Source organism: Aspergillus sydowii (assembly GCF_001890705.1).
Source record: "Aspergillus sydowii CBS 593.65 unplaced genomic scaffold ASPSYscaffold_11, whole genome shotgun sequence".
In the NCBI taxonomy this organism is placed as follows: domain Eukaryota; kingdom Fungi; phylum Ascomycota; class Eurotiomycetes; order Eurotiales; family Aspergillaceae; genus Aspergillus; species Aspergillus sydowii.
In genome coordinates, this window is record NW_024467869.1 from 685,803 (window position 1) to 701,310 (window position 15,508).

The 15,508-nt window shown below is 52.5% G+C and overlaps 5 protein-coding genes across 5 annotated transcripts; 1 reads left to right on the forward strand and 4 right to left on the reverse strand.

The window, feature by feature from the left end:
- Positions 1–178: 178 nt before the first annotated feature.
- Positions 179–2,057, forward strand: ASPSYDRAFT_183888 (uncharacterized protein). The gene is made up of 5 exons (XM_040843541.1): positions 179–497; positions 553–638; positions 698–1,284; positions 1,341–1,433; positions 1,493–2,057. Exons 1-5 carry the CDS (start codon positions 319–321, stop codon positions 1,928–1,930), a joined length of 1,383 nt encoding a protein of 460 aa, XP_040699446.1. The 5' UTR covers positions 179–318; the 3' UTR covers positions 1,931–2,057.
- A 212-nt stretch (positions 2,058–2,269) lies between these two features.
- On the reverse strand, positions 2,270–4,787 carry ASPSYDRAFT_60554 (transketolase family protein; the record flags this gene model as incomplete). The annotated part of the gene is made up of 5 exons (XM_040849866.1): positions 2,270–3,229; positions 3,287–3,804; positions 3,862–4,344; positions 4,414–4,523; positions 4,594–4,787. 5 exons carry the CDS (start codon positions 4,785–4,787, stop codon positions 2,270–2,272), a joined length of 2,265 nt encoding a protein of 754 aa, XP_040699447.1.
- A 526-nt stretch (positions 4,788–5,313) lies between these two features.
- ASPSYDRAFT_48850 (putative membrane bound cation transporter) lies at positions 5,314–8,128 on the reverse strand. Its single transcript, XM_040847717.1, has 3 exons — positions 7,998–8,128; positions 5,845–7,830; positions 5,314–5,784 (listed from the first exon to the last, which is right to left on the reverse strand). The coding sequence occupies exons 1-3, from the start codon at positions 7,999–8,001 to the stop codon at positions 5,537–5,539; spliced, it is 2,238 nt and encodes a 745-aa protein (XP_040699448.1). The 5' UTR covers positions 8,002–8,128; the 3' UTR covers positions 5,314–5,536.
- Positions 8,129–9,766: 1,638 nt separating this feature from the next.
- ASPSYDRAFT_34549 (uncharacterized protein) lies at positions 9,767–10,449 on the reverse strand (the record flags this gene model as incomplete). Its single annotated transcript, XM_040845257.1, has 2 exons — positions 9,767–10,073; positions 10,427–10,449. The coding sequence occupies 2 exons, from the start codon at positions 10,447–10,449 to the stop codon at positions 9,767–9,769; spliced, it is 330 nt and encodes a 109-aa protein (XP_040699449.1).
- Positions 10,450–12,273: 1,824 nt separating this feature from the next.
- Positions 12,274–13,283, reverse strand: ASPSYDRAFT_48854 (uncharacterized protein). Its single transcript, XM_040847718.1, has one exon. It carries the CDS (start codon positions 13,242–13,244, stop codon positions 12,687–12,689), a length of 558 nt encoding a protein of 185 aa, XP_040699450.1. The 5' UTR covers positions 13,245–13,283; the 3' UTR covers positions 12,274–12,686.
- Positions 13,284–15,508: the final 2,225 nt, after the last annotated feature.

The following is a 15,508-nucleotide window of genomic DNA, read 5'->3' on the forward strand; positions in this document are numbered from 1 at the left end:
GGCATCGCACCGAGCTTGATCCACGACTTGGCAATCTCGCTTCAAGCTGCAATTGGCCTCCAGGGAACAAATAGAAAGCGTGCATGCACTCTCTATTGGACACGCGAACAGACAGCAAATCCCCACATCATCCCCCCGGGGTTGACAACTCCTCCAGAGGGTAAACCCTGGAGAAACCCGACAGCCCCCGTATATAAGTCAAAGTCATTGTATGATTGAGCGGATGCCCTTGGCTTGTACAACCAGAGCTGCCACTCCCCGGCTCATCTTAATCCAACTCGCCCAAAGCATTTACCGGCAGCTGCCAATTTCCTCACCATGCAGACGAACGACCAGAAGGACTTTCAGGGCTCCCAGGGAGACTCTGACCATGTTGAAATCAGCCAAGAGATCTTCTGGACTGAGGAGGAAGAGAAGAAGCTTGTCCGCAAGATCGACCTGCGCCTGCTGCCAAACATCTGGATCATGTACCTGCTCTCCTACATGGACCGGACCAAGTGAGTGCCAGCATGTCAAGACAAGCCTGCGAGCCTCTCTGACTTTCCTCCCCAGCATTGGCAATGCAAAGATTGCAGGAATGGCCGACGACCTCCAGCTCTCCTCCTCTGAGTACAGTATCACCCTCGTTGTCTTCTTCAGTAAGCTTCCTTCCCTCCATCTACAAAAGAAATAGTGGACAGCCGCTGAGGGGATACAGTTGGATACGTCGTCTTCGAACCGCCATCCAACATGATCCTAGTCCGAACACGCCCTTCCCTCTACCTCCCTGCTATAATGGCCATATGGGGTACTCTGACATGCGTCATGTCCGTTGTGCAAAACTACCATCACCTCATAATCCTCCGAATCTTCGTCGGGGTGATGGAATCCGGCTTCGCCCCCGGCGTCCTCCTCATTATATCATCCTGGTACCGACGCAATGAGCAATCGAAGCGGTTTGCCGTCTTCATGTCCGCGGCCATTCTTTCCGGGGCCTTTGGCAGTCTTATTGCAGGTGCCATCACGGATGGCCTGGAGGGCTCCCACGGTATCCGTGGGTGGCGCTGGCTGTTTATCGTCGAGGGTGCTGTGACGGCTGGGTGGGCGATCGTCGCCGTATTCCTGCTTCTCGACTTCCCTGCTACCTCGAGCCAGCTTAGCGAGCGAGAGAGAGAAATTGCCGTTGCCCGGCTGCAGGCTGACACTGTTGTTGTGAGACGGGGCGACGAGAAGATTGGGACTATGCAGTCTTTCGTGCTGGCTATGAAGGACTGGCGGACCTGGGGGTTCATCATTGGCTACATGGTAACCATTAACACTTCCATATTCTCCTTCAATGTACTAATTATGGCGATTTCTAGGTAATCGTCGGCTCCTCCACCCTGACCTACTTCTACCCAACGCTCGTCGCTGGCCTGGGCTACAGCGACCCTGTCCAAGCGCAATACATGACCGTAAGCAATATATTAACCTTACGAACTGGCGAGCGACCCAGCTGAATCACACTATCCAGGTCCCCATCTACGCCGTCGCCTTCGTCTGTACCGTTATAACAAGTCTCTTCGCCGATAAACTCGCCAACAGCCGGGGCGTCATCATCGCTGCTTGGCTCGCCTTCTCTCTGGCGACGTCAATCGCAGTATGCGCAGTCTACAACTTTGTCGCGCGGTACGTCCTGCTCGTCCTCATGGCCGCAGGCCTCTGGGCATCCAACGCCGTATCGCTGAGCTTTGCGTCTTCGGCGTTTGGGTCCATGGATGCGGAAGTCCGCGCTGTTGCCCTGGCGCTGGTCAATGCATTGGGTAATCTGGCGCAGATATACGGCGCGTATCTGTTTCCTGAGGACGATGCGCCGAAGTATCTCATGGGATTTGGTGTTATTTCTGGGATGTTGGGGGTTGGGGTTTGTGTTTATGCGGGCATGCATGTTGCTTTGAGGCGTAGGCCTTGATCTCGTTGTAGTTGTTGTATCTAGATGCAGTGGCTTTGGTGATGGAAATCAATGACTGTCAAGAGTGCCTTTCTGGACTTCAACGAGATTTGTGCTATCTGATGTTTCGTAAATAATGCGTCACTCTAGTCAGCCTCGTTACTTCAAAATTAGTGACAGGAGTCTCCATCTCTAGCTTTAAGGCATAAATATGCCATATAAGACGAGGGAATCGATGATCTGTTCTGCAACCAAGAACCACTGAATTTTACATGATATATATTTAATTCAAATTCAAATATAGTAGTTCAAATTCAAGATACTAATGCAAATTCGCAAGATATAACCATCCAACCGCGTTTAATGCCCCAGTCCAACTTTCAACCCCGGATTAAACTCCCTGAAATCGCCCCTCAACGCTGCAATCCCGTCAACCCTAACCTCCTCCACCAAATCCCTAACCTTCTCGGCAATAACCTCAGGCACGAAGCCAAAATGCTCATAGATCTCCTTACAAGGCAGACTCTTCCCAAAGCTATTCATCGACACTGACGCATCCGCATACCGCTCCCACCCAGTCGACGGATACGCCTCAATCACAACAGCCGGCTTCCCAGCACCAGGCCTCAGCACCGAGCGCTTGTATTCCCGCGTCTGCTGCTCAAAGAGCCGTGTGCAGGGGAACGATACAACCCGCGTCCTGATGCCGTGCTGCTCATAGAGCAGCTCGCGGGTTTTCATCGCGTGGACCATCTCAGATCCGACGCCGATTAGCGTGACGTCGAAGTCGTCATCGTCTTTTCTGCTGCTGCCGTTTCCTACAGCTTGTGTCTTTGTCTGGGCCTCAGTGAAAACATAAGCACCCTTCAGCACGCCCTCGCGCGACGAAAACTGCGGGTACTGCGGCAGACCCTGCCGGGAGAGGGCCAGGACAGACGGCGTCTCCGTGGCTTGAATAGCAGCAATATAAGCACCCGCGACCTCCTCGGCATCGCAGGGCCGGATGAAGAGGATATTGGGCATGGCGCGGTAAAGGGCCGGGACGGCGATGGGCTGGTGCGTGGGCCCGTTCTCGCCGACGCCGATGCTGTCGTGGGTGGCGATGTGGATCTGGTGTAGCCCCTGCAGGGCGGCCATGCGGATGGCGGCGGCGGCGTAGAGGTGGAACATGAGGTATGTGCTTGTGATGGGGAGGAAGGTGCCCTTGTTGAAGGCTGCGAGGCCGTTGGAGATGCCGCACATGGCGTGCTCGCGGATGCCATAGTGGATGTAGCGGCCGTCGTAGGATCCGGTTTGGCCGCAGGTTGTGCGGAGGTCGGGCTGGATAAATTAGCTATCCTGTCTTCCGGTGTGGTATATGGTTCTGGGTGCACTCACGGATTGGAAATCGACCTTGTTCTTGAAGGCAACGTTGACAGAGGGGGTTAGGTCTGCGGTGCCGACTAAGATGGACTTCACCGTCTGTCCGAGGGCGTTGGTTATGACACCAGCTGACTTGCGAGAGGCCGTGGACGCAGTAGGATGGTCTTCCTTGTTCGGGATACACTTGGTCCAGTCTGCGGGCATCTGGCCTGCGACACGGAGAGCAAATTCAGCTGCCACTTCCGGGTGTTCTTCCTTATACCTCCCCAATGCTGCCTGCCACGACGCCTCTAGGGCCTTGCCACGACTGGGAATGTCGCTGAAGAAGTCATAGACATCCTGGGGGATGTGGAAGTGCTCGTTTGGATCCAGGCCGGTCGACTTCTTGATGTTGGCTACCTCCGCGACTCCGAGAGCAGCCCCGTGTGCGTCCGCCGTGCCCGCAACGTTGGATCCGACGCCTATCGTAGTGCGGATGTTGATGAAGGTGGGTTTGTCGCTTGAGCGGGCTGCAATGAGGGCGTTTACAATGGCTGTTGCGCGTTAGCAAGTCATACCCTCTACGAAGCCAGAAAACATCCTAGACCTACCGGCAACGTCCGAGTCTCCGTTATGCACGTCCACCACGTTGAACCCCGTAGCTCGCATCTTGGTGTTGATGTCCTCGGTATTGGCAACATCCGCAGACCCATCACAGGTAACCGAGTTGTTATCGAAGATAACGCAGAGATTGTTCAGCCTCCAGTGTCCAGCCAGAGACAGCGCCTCGAGGCCAACACCCTCCTGCAAGCAAGCGTCGCCAACCATGCACCAAGTCATGTTGTTGACCACCTCATGTCCGGGCCTGTTATATGTCGCCGCAAGGTTCTTTGTGGCCATCGCCAGGCCTACCGCACTGCCGAGCCCCTGTCCCAGTGGGCCCGTGGTGACCTCGATGCCTTCGTGTTCGATCTCCGGGTGCCCTGGACAGACGGAGTCGGGCTTTGCTGAGTGGTATGATTTGAGCTGCTCGAGAGTCATGCTCTTGACGCCGACGAGGTGCATGAAGAGGTACTGCCATAGGCAGGCGTGGCCTGTTATACTATCGTGTCAGTGAATTGTCTCCGTCTCCTGGTTTGCCAAAGGTGATGCAGCATCCTTACCGTTAGAAAGAACGAAGCGGTCGCGGTTGAAATAGTTGCAGTTCGTCGGCGAGTACTTCATGACATACTTGTACAGTGCGATTCCAATGGCAGCCATGCCCATGGGCGATCTGTGATGAGCTGCTGTTAGCGCTGTAACACGACAGCCATTCGAAGACGGGGGAGGAAGTGTCTACTCACCCAGGATGGCCATCGCCATATTGCTGGACGAGATCAGCAATAAAGGCTCGAAAGACGTTCAACACCCGCTGGTGTTTCTCTGGACTCTCAAATGTGATAGGAGTAGCAGCAGATGTCCCGTTGCTGGTGACTGGAATCGCCTTGACCGGCACAGTCTCAGCGGGCTTCTCCAGGAGTTCCAGCGCAGGCGCCATAGCTTAAAGACGAGCAAGGACTAGACTGGTTATGAGAAGGGGAAAGGATTCTATGAGAAAGACGCTCGAGAATACCAAGCGTGATTATCGGATGGAAACAGTCGAGCAGACTGCGTGCCCTTATAGTTCTCGTCCTTCGCCATCGCGTCTATGAGCCAGTACACCATCGCCGATGATGCTGGATTGTAGCTGTTTGGGATCGATGCGAGCCACACCTAGATACTGTAACAATGGCCCAGAACTCCCCTATTCACTTGAGGCCTTGAGGTCGTCTTGGTAGTGGGCTCGCTTCGAGGCCAGGTTGGCTCGATGCGAGGGTTTCGCAAACTCCGCCACTCGGCCAAGGGGAGAACATCTACGGGGCCCCATGGGACAGGACAGTATACATGCCGAGGACAGGCCAAGTTTGGTAGACTGAATTGGAGAATTTAGTTTCAAGTCTCTTCCATTTGTTTGCAACTAAAAACTACAGTCGTTACGAGATGACTACAAGTCTAGCCAAAAGCAGTCAGGTTTCGCGCAAAAATTGGGTAATTCCATTCTGGAGCAGATGAATATTGTAGAAAAGTAGAAAACGAGCAAACAATTTGTGACTAATTTCAAAACGAGACTGGAATGGGTGACCAGTGGCCACAACGTCCCGTCCATACGCAATTTGAACCACCGTTAATCACATCCCGATCGATTCAACCGAGCACATAACGTCAGACGAAATCAGCAATACTGATCAACTTGATTCACCCCGCCTGTTACCCCGCCTGTCCAAGATCGCTAGCGTGCTCGTTATCAGGGTAGAAGAAGGCGGCGACAGCGATGATGACGTACGCCGCCATCAAAAGGGCTCCTTCAAGATAATTGCTGCGTCCGTCGAGGACGAGAAAATTGACGACGAAACAAGTGACGAACAGCGAGATGGTTTCGAAGAGCGTGAAGTAGAGAGACATGTCTTTGTCCATGCACCAGCCGAGGATGACGACGAGGGGCGTGACGAAGATTGCTAATGTTGATTAGTTAAGAATAACATTACAATTGAAAAAAAAAATAGAGACGGGCTTACCGATTTGAATACTACTTCCGACGGAGACACCAATTGACAGATCCATTTTGTTCTTGGTAGCGACAGTCACGGCCGTGACGTGCTCTGCGGCGTTACCCACGATGGGGAGGATGATCAGGCCGATGAAAGCTTCGCTGACGGAGGAGCTTTCGACCATGGCGGGAATTGCATCGACGAGGAATTCAGCACACACCGCGACGAGACCTGTGGAAAGAATCAACATGACCACCGCAGCGGTACGTGACATCTCGGGCTCCGCGTGCTCCTCGGGCTTCTCGGAATCAAGGGCAGGGTTGACCGCAGTGGGAATACGTGCTGCAACTCTGGCGAACTGGACGGCATTGCCGACTGGGGGAGGACGCGGAAGAGCAGGACGCTGACCCAGCGAAGGAAGCGAATGCGTGCGTCGCAGGCCGTTACAGTTGCCTAAGGGATCCTTCGAGGCAGCGGTTGGTGGTGGGTTTGCGAATACAGTGTTCGACAGCAGAGACGGGAGATTAGGGCGGAATGGAGACCACTTGCGTGGAAGCTCTGCGGCTTCGCCCTGCTCGAGAGACAGCGCCGAGACGCGAGAGTTGGGTGCGGGCTGAGCGGGCAAGGTTGGAATAACGTCTTGTTCTCTTATTTCTCGTCTCGCGACCTTCCTCTTCTTCTTCCGCTCGCGCTTGGATCGTCTGTGGTCGGTCTCGGTGGTGTGGATGCTAGCCGGCGCCTGGCCGAAGTCTCTCGACTGTGGTCCGACGGAATGGCTGGCACTAGAGGTAGGGTTGACGGTTAAGAAAGTATCATCGCCAAAGTCCCTCAAGCGCGGTTCCCCATCCAGCTCGGGTTTGGCGTCCGTGTCGACAATGTATGAGCCGGTGTCGGCGCGCTGGTTGGGGCTCGACTCGCTGGCGGTACTCAGCTTCCGTGGAGGGAGCGATGAGACATCGATGGTGGACGATTTGTGCGCCAGTTCAGGCGAGGTGGTTCCCCGCGAGCTGATGCTAGCCTTCCTGTGCTTGCGGTATTTCATTGCACGCTTGATACGTTTTGCCGTTGTCCAGGAGGTCGTTGTATCGTCGGATTCGTCAGAAGACGAGCTGCTAGACGAGTCGGACGACGAGTTCATAAAATCCGCCAACACGCCGGGGTGAGACTCCTCGTCGATGATTTGCTGGGGAGTGCTGGCGTAAAGGTAAGAGTGCGACTTGAGCTGGAAAATGATGTACAAGACATAGACCAGAAGGAGCACAACGCTGGTACCGCGGGAGACCTTGAGGGTCGATTTATCGGCATCAATCGAACTCTTAAACGAGGCATGGAACGCAGTCGGCAACAGGAGACTGGTGACAGCCAAACTAAGAAGACATGCACTCATCTGTGTGACAGTGCTGTTGTAGATTTGCTCCTGGAAGCGCAGACCTCCAAGGAGGAAAGCCATTCCCATAATCAACAGAAGATTCGCCAGGATGGATCCTAGCAGAGAAGCCTGAACGATACGAATTTCATTTTTGACCAGGGCAATAATGAAAATGATCAGTTCGACGGCGTTACCGAAGGTGACGTTGAGGAGGGCACCAATAGCGTCACCCATGCGGCTGGCGACACACTCAGTAGCATGGCTCAGGAGTCCGGCCAGAGGGATGATGGCCACTGCATTCATGGCGAAAATGATGGCCGGGTCCATCCCGACAGCCTCGACTGCAATTCCAACCGGTACAAAGACCAGTAGGACGTTGACCCAGCTGTGGCATATTGCTGTTCTGGTGTGGCGAACGAAGCGAACGGCTGCGTTCTTGGTACGAGGGACAAGGCCCCGTTTCTGGGAGTTGCTGTCATCACTTGGCGAACCCGAAGCCGGGTCGCCAGCGGATTTATTCACTTGATCATTTTGACGATGTATGTCAGGGTCGTCGGGGCGATCGTTGGATTCTGGGCCAGAGGCCTGAGGTTGGGATTCGGCAGCGGTAGAAGCGTGAGCTTTCGCCCACGAACGAATCCGGTCTGAAGAATAATCAGCGTCAGTAAGATTCAAAACAGTACGCGAGTACGCAGATAAATGCTTCACCATCCAGAAACTCGGTCTTCGTTCCTGGATAAGACGAGCCAAGCCCACAGGGATGGGGATGCCAAGGCAACGCGTATCGCGTATAGGGAAAAAGGAGGCTCACGCATGTATTTCAGGACCAAGACAGATGGTCGATGGAGATGGAAAGGAAGAAAAAGCCGATCGGCTGGCAGTGAAGAATGGAAGGGAGAAGAAGAAGCAAGCGGCCTCAGGAGAAGGAGTGAGAGAAGCTTCAGGGTTGAAAGGGAGCGGGTGTCTTATGTACGTATGCCAAGACGATAAGCCTCAGTGGTCTGGACTTGGACCAACGTCTCTTTAGTCTTTAGGCTTTGCGAAACATCTCTATCAGAATGCTATGACGCGTCCAGTCTATCGACAGCGACGTCAGGATATGGCTTTGAGTCAGGACAACTTCTATTATTGATCAACCATCTGTTGCAAGTCATCACCAGGCCTGAAATCGACAACTGCAGCCCTCCGAATTCACTGATTCCCTCCTGACAGAAATGGTGTCACTGCTCCACAGCTGTAACAAACCAACAATCAAGGACGAGCCTGAGTCTCGAATCTTCCAACTCCGTCTCGTTGAACGCAGATCTGTCTTTTTGCAACAAACAAGGCCGCCAATCAGGAACATGCACCGCCACAGTGGCTGAGCACGCGCCCTGTGGTTGGCTGATGCGCCTCGGATCGCTGACTCCGAACTCCGCGAGGAATCCCAACACGGGATCCAATACGGTAAGTTACCGTGTGCCGGTGGCTGAGGTCAGGATGACATCGTCTTCCTCTTCCTCTTCACTATTGACAAGGGATGCAGGTGCAGCATGAATCAATAATTAATGAATGACCAATGAATGTGATCCATGATCTTCGACTCTGCGGTGGTTGATTGTCGCAGTGGGCCTCCCCGCAACGCCTCACCAAAGCCAGCTCGCCGCTCCACTGTCGGGCTTCAGGTCCACTCCAATCACTAAATCACCATAACTACTTGGATCTCAACTGCTGGGTGCAGTCGACAGTCGTCATTTTCCAGCATCCTTTGTTGGTGAAGCTGGAAGATTGAAGGGATATTGTGCTGCCTACTGCAGCCTTAAGGGTGACGTCTGCCCTTGCACAGAGCAAGGAATCCGGTGCCCCTTGCAGGGGATCATTGTTTGTAGTCAAGATCGACTAATAATTCTCTCTTTGGTGGAAGCCAGGGTGAGAGTGATTACCAGTTTGCTGGTGGTATTTTACCTGAGATCGAAGAAGTTTTGTATGTCTTTTCGATGTTCCCAGGCAGAGCACGATACGTCTGTAGTCTTGACGCAATCCGAGCCTTCCGCATGGAGCCAGTTGAGTACGGGTCAGTGGCTTACTCGACGAGAACAGAAGAACATGCCATGGTCAGTTTAGTGGAAGCAACTCTATATAAGAGTCAGATCGGCTCGATCCCGACCCGCAACCCAAAAGAAGCCTTATAGAGCGGGTCCCATTAGTCAACGCCATCCACCATCCCAGCAGCAGATCAGCTCTCTATATATTAACTTTCCGCTCCAGTTATGCCTGAATTATCATGTCTTCCTCCCAATCCCCATCCATTCCTCCACACTACTCAAGCCCCGGCTCATTGCGCCTCGCGAGGTGGGTACGGCAGATTGACGAGGAGATGCTAAGTCTCCGACATGTAGATGACCCCTGTTTGCGGTTTTGGTGTTGTTAGATGTGTTTGTCTGTTATTGGGGGGCCGATTGGGTTTACATTAACTTGGTTTTGTGTCTGAGAAACCGATATGCTTCTATACAAGACTACCAAGAACCACACGTTGATTCCACGGCCAGTAAACAGATGGAGCTGCAAGTACTTTATCTTTCTGCTATACTCGTCATCCGCTCAATTTCCACCTACCAGTACCTCCTTCAGACCCTTCACATCCCTCGGCACGACGCAAAAGCCGTAGCCCAGTGGAGCCATCACCAGGTCAGTAGGATCAACACATCCTGTAAGAGGATCGGCATCAGCCCGTTTTACAGCTTTGGTCTCGAACGCGGCGAGTATTCTAGTTAATGCTATGTAGATAGCACGGTTCCCAAGTTGATACCCAGTATACACCCGATAGCCCAGTCCGAAGGCGAAGAGGGGCAGATCTGGGTTCTCGAGCCATCTCTCGGGACGCAAGACTTCCGGGTCTTTGTATACTCTAGAGGTCTACAGTAGTGTGGTTCTGTCAGACATGTTTTGGGAGATAGGTACCTGGTAGTGCTACATCCCCATGTTGCAAAGTGCAAATGTCTTGCTCGCCGACTTTCCCGAATCAAAGAAATATAGTCCTGCAGGTTCCCCGTCGTACTGCGCAGGAAATGGATCGCGCCTTCAACAGACAAGATTTCATCCGTGAAGGGGGGTGGTCTTCAAGAGGCATCTGTCGGTCGTAGCATAACGACGCCGACAAGCTCAACGCCGGCCATTCGCGCAGCTAATCGAGAGGGCTCGGCTGTTGTAAGCCCATTATCGCCATGGGATAACAATTCGGTTACCAGCTGTCGTGCTTACTTGTCGATATGTGGCAGGTTCATCTTCACCGCTGGCGCGCCCGGTCCAAGGGCCGTTTCTCTGCGGCTTCGCTTGAAGGCCAAGTGCTGCTCGATGTGCCTATTGCTGGGCCCATATTTCGAGAAATGATCTTTGTCTCCTTTACTAGTATAGATAAACTACCACTAAGTAGCGAAGAGTATACTTCGTGAAACGTATATAGTCTCGGCCGCGATGTCAGCGCTGATGACTTGCCCACCAATATCCTCTGTGCTGCGCTCGCTGAGATTTTTACTGCGTGGAACCTTATGCAAAGTAATGGAGCACGATGTATGAGTGCAAAAGATTGAGTATACGATGTACACTTTACCTCATGCAGGTTCAGAATACAAGTCTAGATTTCGCGGACACGAATATTCAGCCACACTGAACACATCCTGGTGAAGACAATGCACGTCCGGAAAAGGAGAGACATTGGTCAGAGCTGTTATCTGGTGGACTGATGTGATTGGGCATTTGAGACTCATCAACGGACAAGGCCCAGTTGATGAAATGGTCAGCGGGATCACTGGAAGAGACCCTTCAACACCTGAATCAAAGAGTGCTATGTAGGGTTTGGGGTATTCTCTGACGTTGAGGATTCTGGACTACATCGGTAGCCAGCACAAGATGGGCCTTTGGATTGAGGTGTTAGGGCACACCCTGATCCCTTTATAAACATCAGTGCTCGACATCTTACTATGATGCGGTCCTCGATATGCCCTATGTGATCCTTGAGAAGTAGCCACCAAAGCCATTTATTTTCCAGTTCTAGGTTCCATTTGCGAGTACGGATGCCCGTTTTGATGGAGTACCCTGTGTGATCTTGGCTGCAGCACCGCGTCAATACCTATCTAATCTTGTGAAACAGAAAGCAGCTGAGGAGTGAAATCGATGTATCCTCGCAGACTAGACTAGACTACCTCATGGGCTATCAAAACAAGTATCATTTGGATAAAGAACTTCCCCTCCTGTGCTAGCAGATCATTACTCTGTCGAAATCCAGGCCCAGCCAGCGCTAGAATCAAACACACATGCTTGGATATACACCTACATCTCAGCAGCAGCTATCACCAAAGCCAGCACCAATCCATGGTCCGCAAGTACCCGGTAGACAGTAGACACTAGAGTCCACGGCAAACCAAAGCAGACTCGATGTCTAACCTTCAACCTTCTTTCTTTCTTCCTTCCGCCCGTCCAAGGACCAAACCCGAGCCGAGGAAGCCCATCCCAAACAGGGAATTGAACTCGTGGGTAAAATTCCGTGGTCTGGACCGTTTCAGAACAACGCACGATGGGGGCGGACGCAGAGTATATGCACGCCTAGGGGGGCCCAAAATCCAAATGGCATTGCCAAGTCCAAGTCCAAGTCCAGACTCGACAGGTGTAAGTTACGTTCTGGGCGAGCTACAGGAGATACGGATGGACTCGATGGATCATGTCGGAATTTCGATCGGAATTGGGGCAGGGCAGGGTATGTCTATGCATTGTCAATCGCCCGTTGGTGCAGAACTGCAGATGCTGGTAATTGGTGACTGGTAAAAGTACTTGTTTCAGCTTACTTCCAATCAGCTTCAGTGTATTAAGGAGGTGATTATTATGGCCTTTATTACATTGGAGGAAAAGTTGTCAAATGCTGGTGGTGGTGGTGGGCCTTGACCGTTGGGCCTAATAACGCCTGATACCCACCCCGGGTGGCCGGAGGATTTCCCTAACTTCCGCTTATTACTGCTATTATTTTCTATTATTTATAGAAAACTATCATAGGCCAGACGGTACTCCGTATTCTAGGCTTATGACACATCGAGTAATCCTTACGAATGGTGCGTAGCAGTGCTCAGAATTGATTGCATTCCTTTCTTGATTTCTAGATAGATAGTCGTAGGTATAGTGTATCAGTATCAGTAACCGTATCAGGTACAAAGTATGCAGATGCAGAATGCAAGCAATTCGTAATATGAAGTAGAGAGGCCCAGTTATGAGACCAGACAGACAAAACAGAACTTTTCCGGGTATCCAATGCATGCACCGACCGACCAGATCCAACGCCAGATGGGAGAAGAAGGTCTATCTCTTGATAAACCAGAAAAACACAATTATATATATAGTACATCAACATCAAACACGACTGAGTCAGTCAGTGAGTCAGTCAGTCATAATAATAACCCGGAGCAAGTCAGTAGTCGTCCAGTTGAGAAGGAAACAAAAACACCAACAAATGGAATATAGAAGTAAGACGAGACTAGCAATATCTTCTCTCCCGGTCGCGACTCAGCGCCAGTACCTCCTTGCGTAACCGCTCATTCGCATCCTGGAGTTCCTGCATGTACGTGATGGCATTGCTCAGGATCTCGGATTTCTTCAGCGACGCAGACGACTTGACCCCGTTTGAAGCAGATGTAGATGTCGTCGTCGTGGTGGCAGATTTAGACACGCCCGCGGGTTTCACGGCCATGGCCTTCTCCAGCGCGACGAACTTGGCGTTCATGTTGGTGCGGTAGCGCTTCTCGATGATATTGTGGGCGGCGCGTTTGGCGGCGTTGCGGCCGCGCACGGTGTCCTCGCCTCTGTTTGCTGCGCTGCTGCGAGGTTTGCGTGTTGATGATGACGTTGTTGTTGTCGTTGTTTGCTGCAGTTGTTGTGGTTGTTGTGGGAGGAGTTCTGGGGAGGAGGAGTAGCGGGTTGAGGAGGTTGAGATGGACGAGGCCTTGCGCTTTGGGAGCTGGGCCTGGGTTTGCGAGGGGTGGATTGTCTGGATGGGCGAAGGGAGGTCGATTGCTGAAGGGGGTGTTGAGGACATGAAGTTTGTTGGCGAGAAGGACTGGTCGTCGCTTTCATCCTGATTCAGTGGATTAGTATGAGCGATAAGCGATGGAGGAGATGGCATGGGATGACATGAACATACTGAAGACAGCGAGTCGTCGTGAGAGACGGTAAAGCCGTTGATGTCTGTCGGGGCAGCAAAGAAGTCTGCCGGCAGGTCTTTGGTATCCCAGAGCATGTCGTTGGGAATGTCCATGGGGAAGGACTCGGGGACCATGGTGTTGAGGGAGAACAGGTCGATGGCGCCGTCGTAGGACCAATTGGCCGACAGGGGATCAGGAGATGTGTACGCCATGAGAGAATGAGAGACGGTGGTATTGTGACTAGTGTGGATAGAGTGTAGAATGTTGTTTGTTGACTGGTGGCAAGACGAGCTGGAGGATCATGGGCAGCCGTTTATATACCAGGTGTAAACAGCGCGTCCCGAAGCAGCACCCGAGCGACAGGGAAGGAGCCGTGAGTACAGCTCTTCGGATCGTCGAGATTGAAGCCAGATGACAATTTCTGCACGGTGACTTGCCCGGTGAAGCGCAGCCGAAGTCACCCCAGACCGGATGCTGCTTATCCAGATGGCCATACAGGCTGTCGGCCGGGTCCGAAGCGCTAGCAGCCTCGCAAGAGAAAAGGAAAGGAAAATAAAGGGAAAAATAGGAGAAAATAGGAATATTTTGACAGGAGTGGGCCCGGAATGATCGCTGGATCCTCGATTTGTCCCATTGAGTTGGCGTGGGTTGCTGGTCGGCCGTAGCTCGGAGCCGATTGTACTATAGTCACTATACTATAGTGCTACACTAGGGTAGTTCAACGGTGTATTCTAGTATAGCATGCTCAGTCTGTACTGCTGCTAATTGCTGCTGACAGCTGTCGAGGTAATGCCATTATTATGACTCTCATTCGTATATCAGTACTCTATATGAAATTCTCAGCCAGCATCGTTCGTCAGATCTCACCACATCCCATAAGACACACAAACAGATACAAACAGATACAAGCCACGGAGCTCTCCGCCATCCATTTCCAGCATCGTGGTCTGACCTGGATCTGGTCTCTCCGCGTCACCTCATGGGTCACCTGCCGCCGCCGGCTCCTTCGTGTGTTCACTTACCGAGACGCCTGCTGCAGCTGACGGATAACGGTTTCCTCTGGTGGATCTGATTCTGGCGTGTGAGTCTGGCCTGGACCCTGGATTCCGGGCGGACTAAATCATACCCGCCGGTGCTGCGGTGGTGAGGAGCCTGTGCTTCAGATGGCGGAAATCCCCCATTCCGAATTCATCCAGTCAATCAGGCTCAAATGTATGAATCACACTGAATCTGATGTAGAAATTACGGCTGCCCTTCCGAGCGGAATGCAGGCCCGGTTGGCTCAGGCTCAGCCTGCACGGCTGAAACGCTCAACGGCGCTGCAGGAGGCGTCCACACTCGTCATTCGTCATATTAATCACTTGTTTGTCTTCTACGGCTGCGGGCTTCCTTACTGGGAAGTCCTTACGCTGGAATTGACATCCTTGTCATCGTCAGACACTTCTGGCCTGAATTTGCCGGGCTGATGCCCGTGATGTGTGCTGTCAGCCTATATACCACTCATTACTATGTCGGCCGGCTCCGTCTCATTATTATGTTCGTTATAGCCTTGTCGGATCGAAGTATGTGGTGTCTGAAGCGGTAGTTAGGTAGACCTAAATCCTAACATGAGCAGCAAATGAATCCCGGACAGTGTACTGAATTAATCAAGCCAGGAGTACGGAGTGCCCGCAGTATGATTGTGATTGTGATTGTGATCGTGACAGCGATCGTGATCCTGTTCAGCCAGACAGTTGGCGATATGCCACATCCGGCATGCGCTTTTCTACCGAGGAGTCTGTCAAGTGTAACGGCATTGCTGTCATCACCCCAGCCACTTACTCCTATCGCCAGTCTTCAGGCATATTCCTGACCTCTACCACCCGAACCAGCCCCGACACCGTCACGATCCCCCAGACCAAAAACCAAACCAGCGGGACGTCAGATTATAGCGAGATCCAAATCCTCCGCTTAACCTTCCCTGACAGGTCTTGGCAGCGAGCATGAGGGGCACCGGCCACCGGCCACAGGCCACCAGGGATGAACGCCCATCCACGGATATGCAACGACGAGCAAGCAGAGCCATGAGTAAGACGCGATCCTCGTGCGATGCTCATCATCATCACCATCACAGCACCATCATCATCAGTACCATAGCATATAACCTAAATCGAGATAA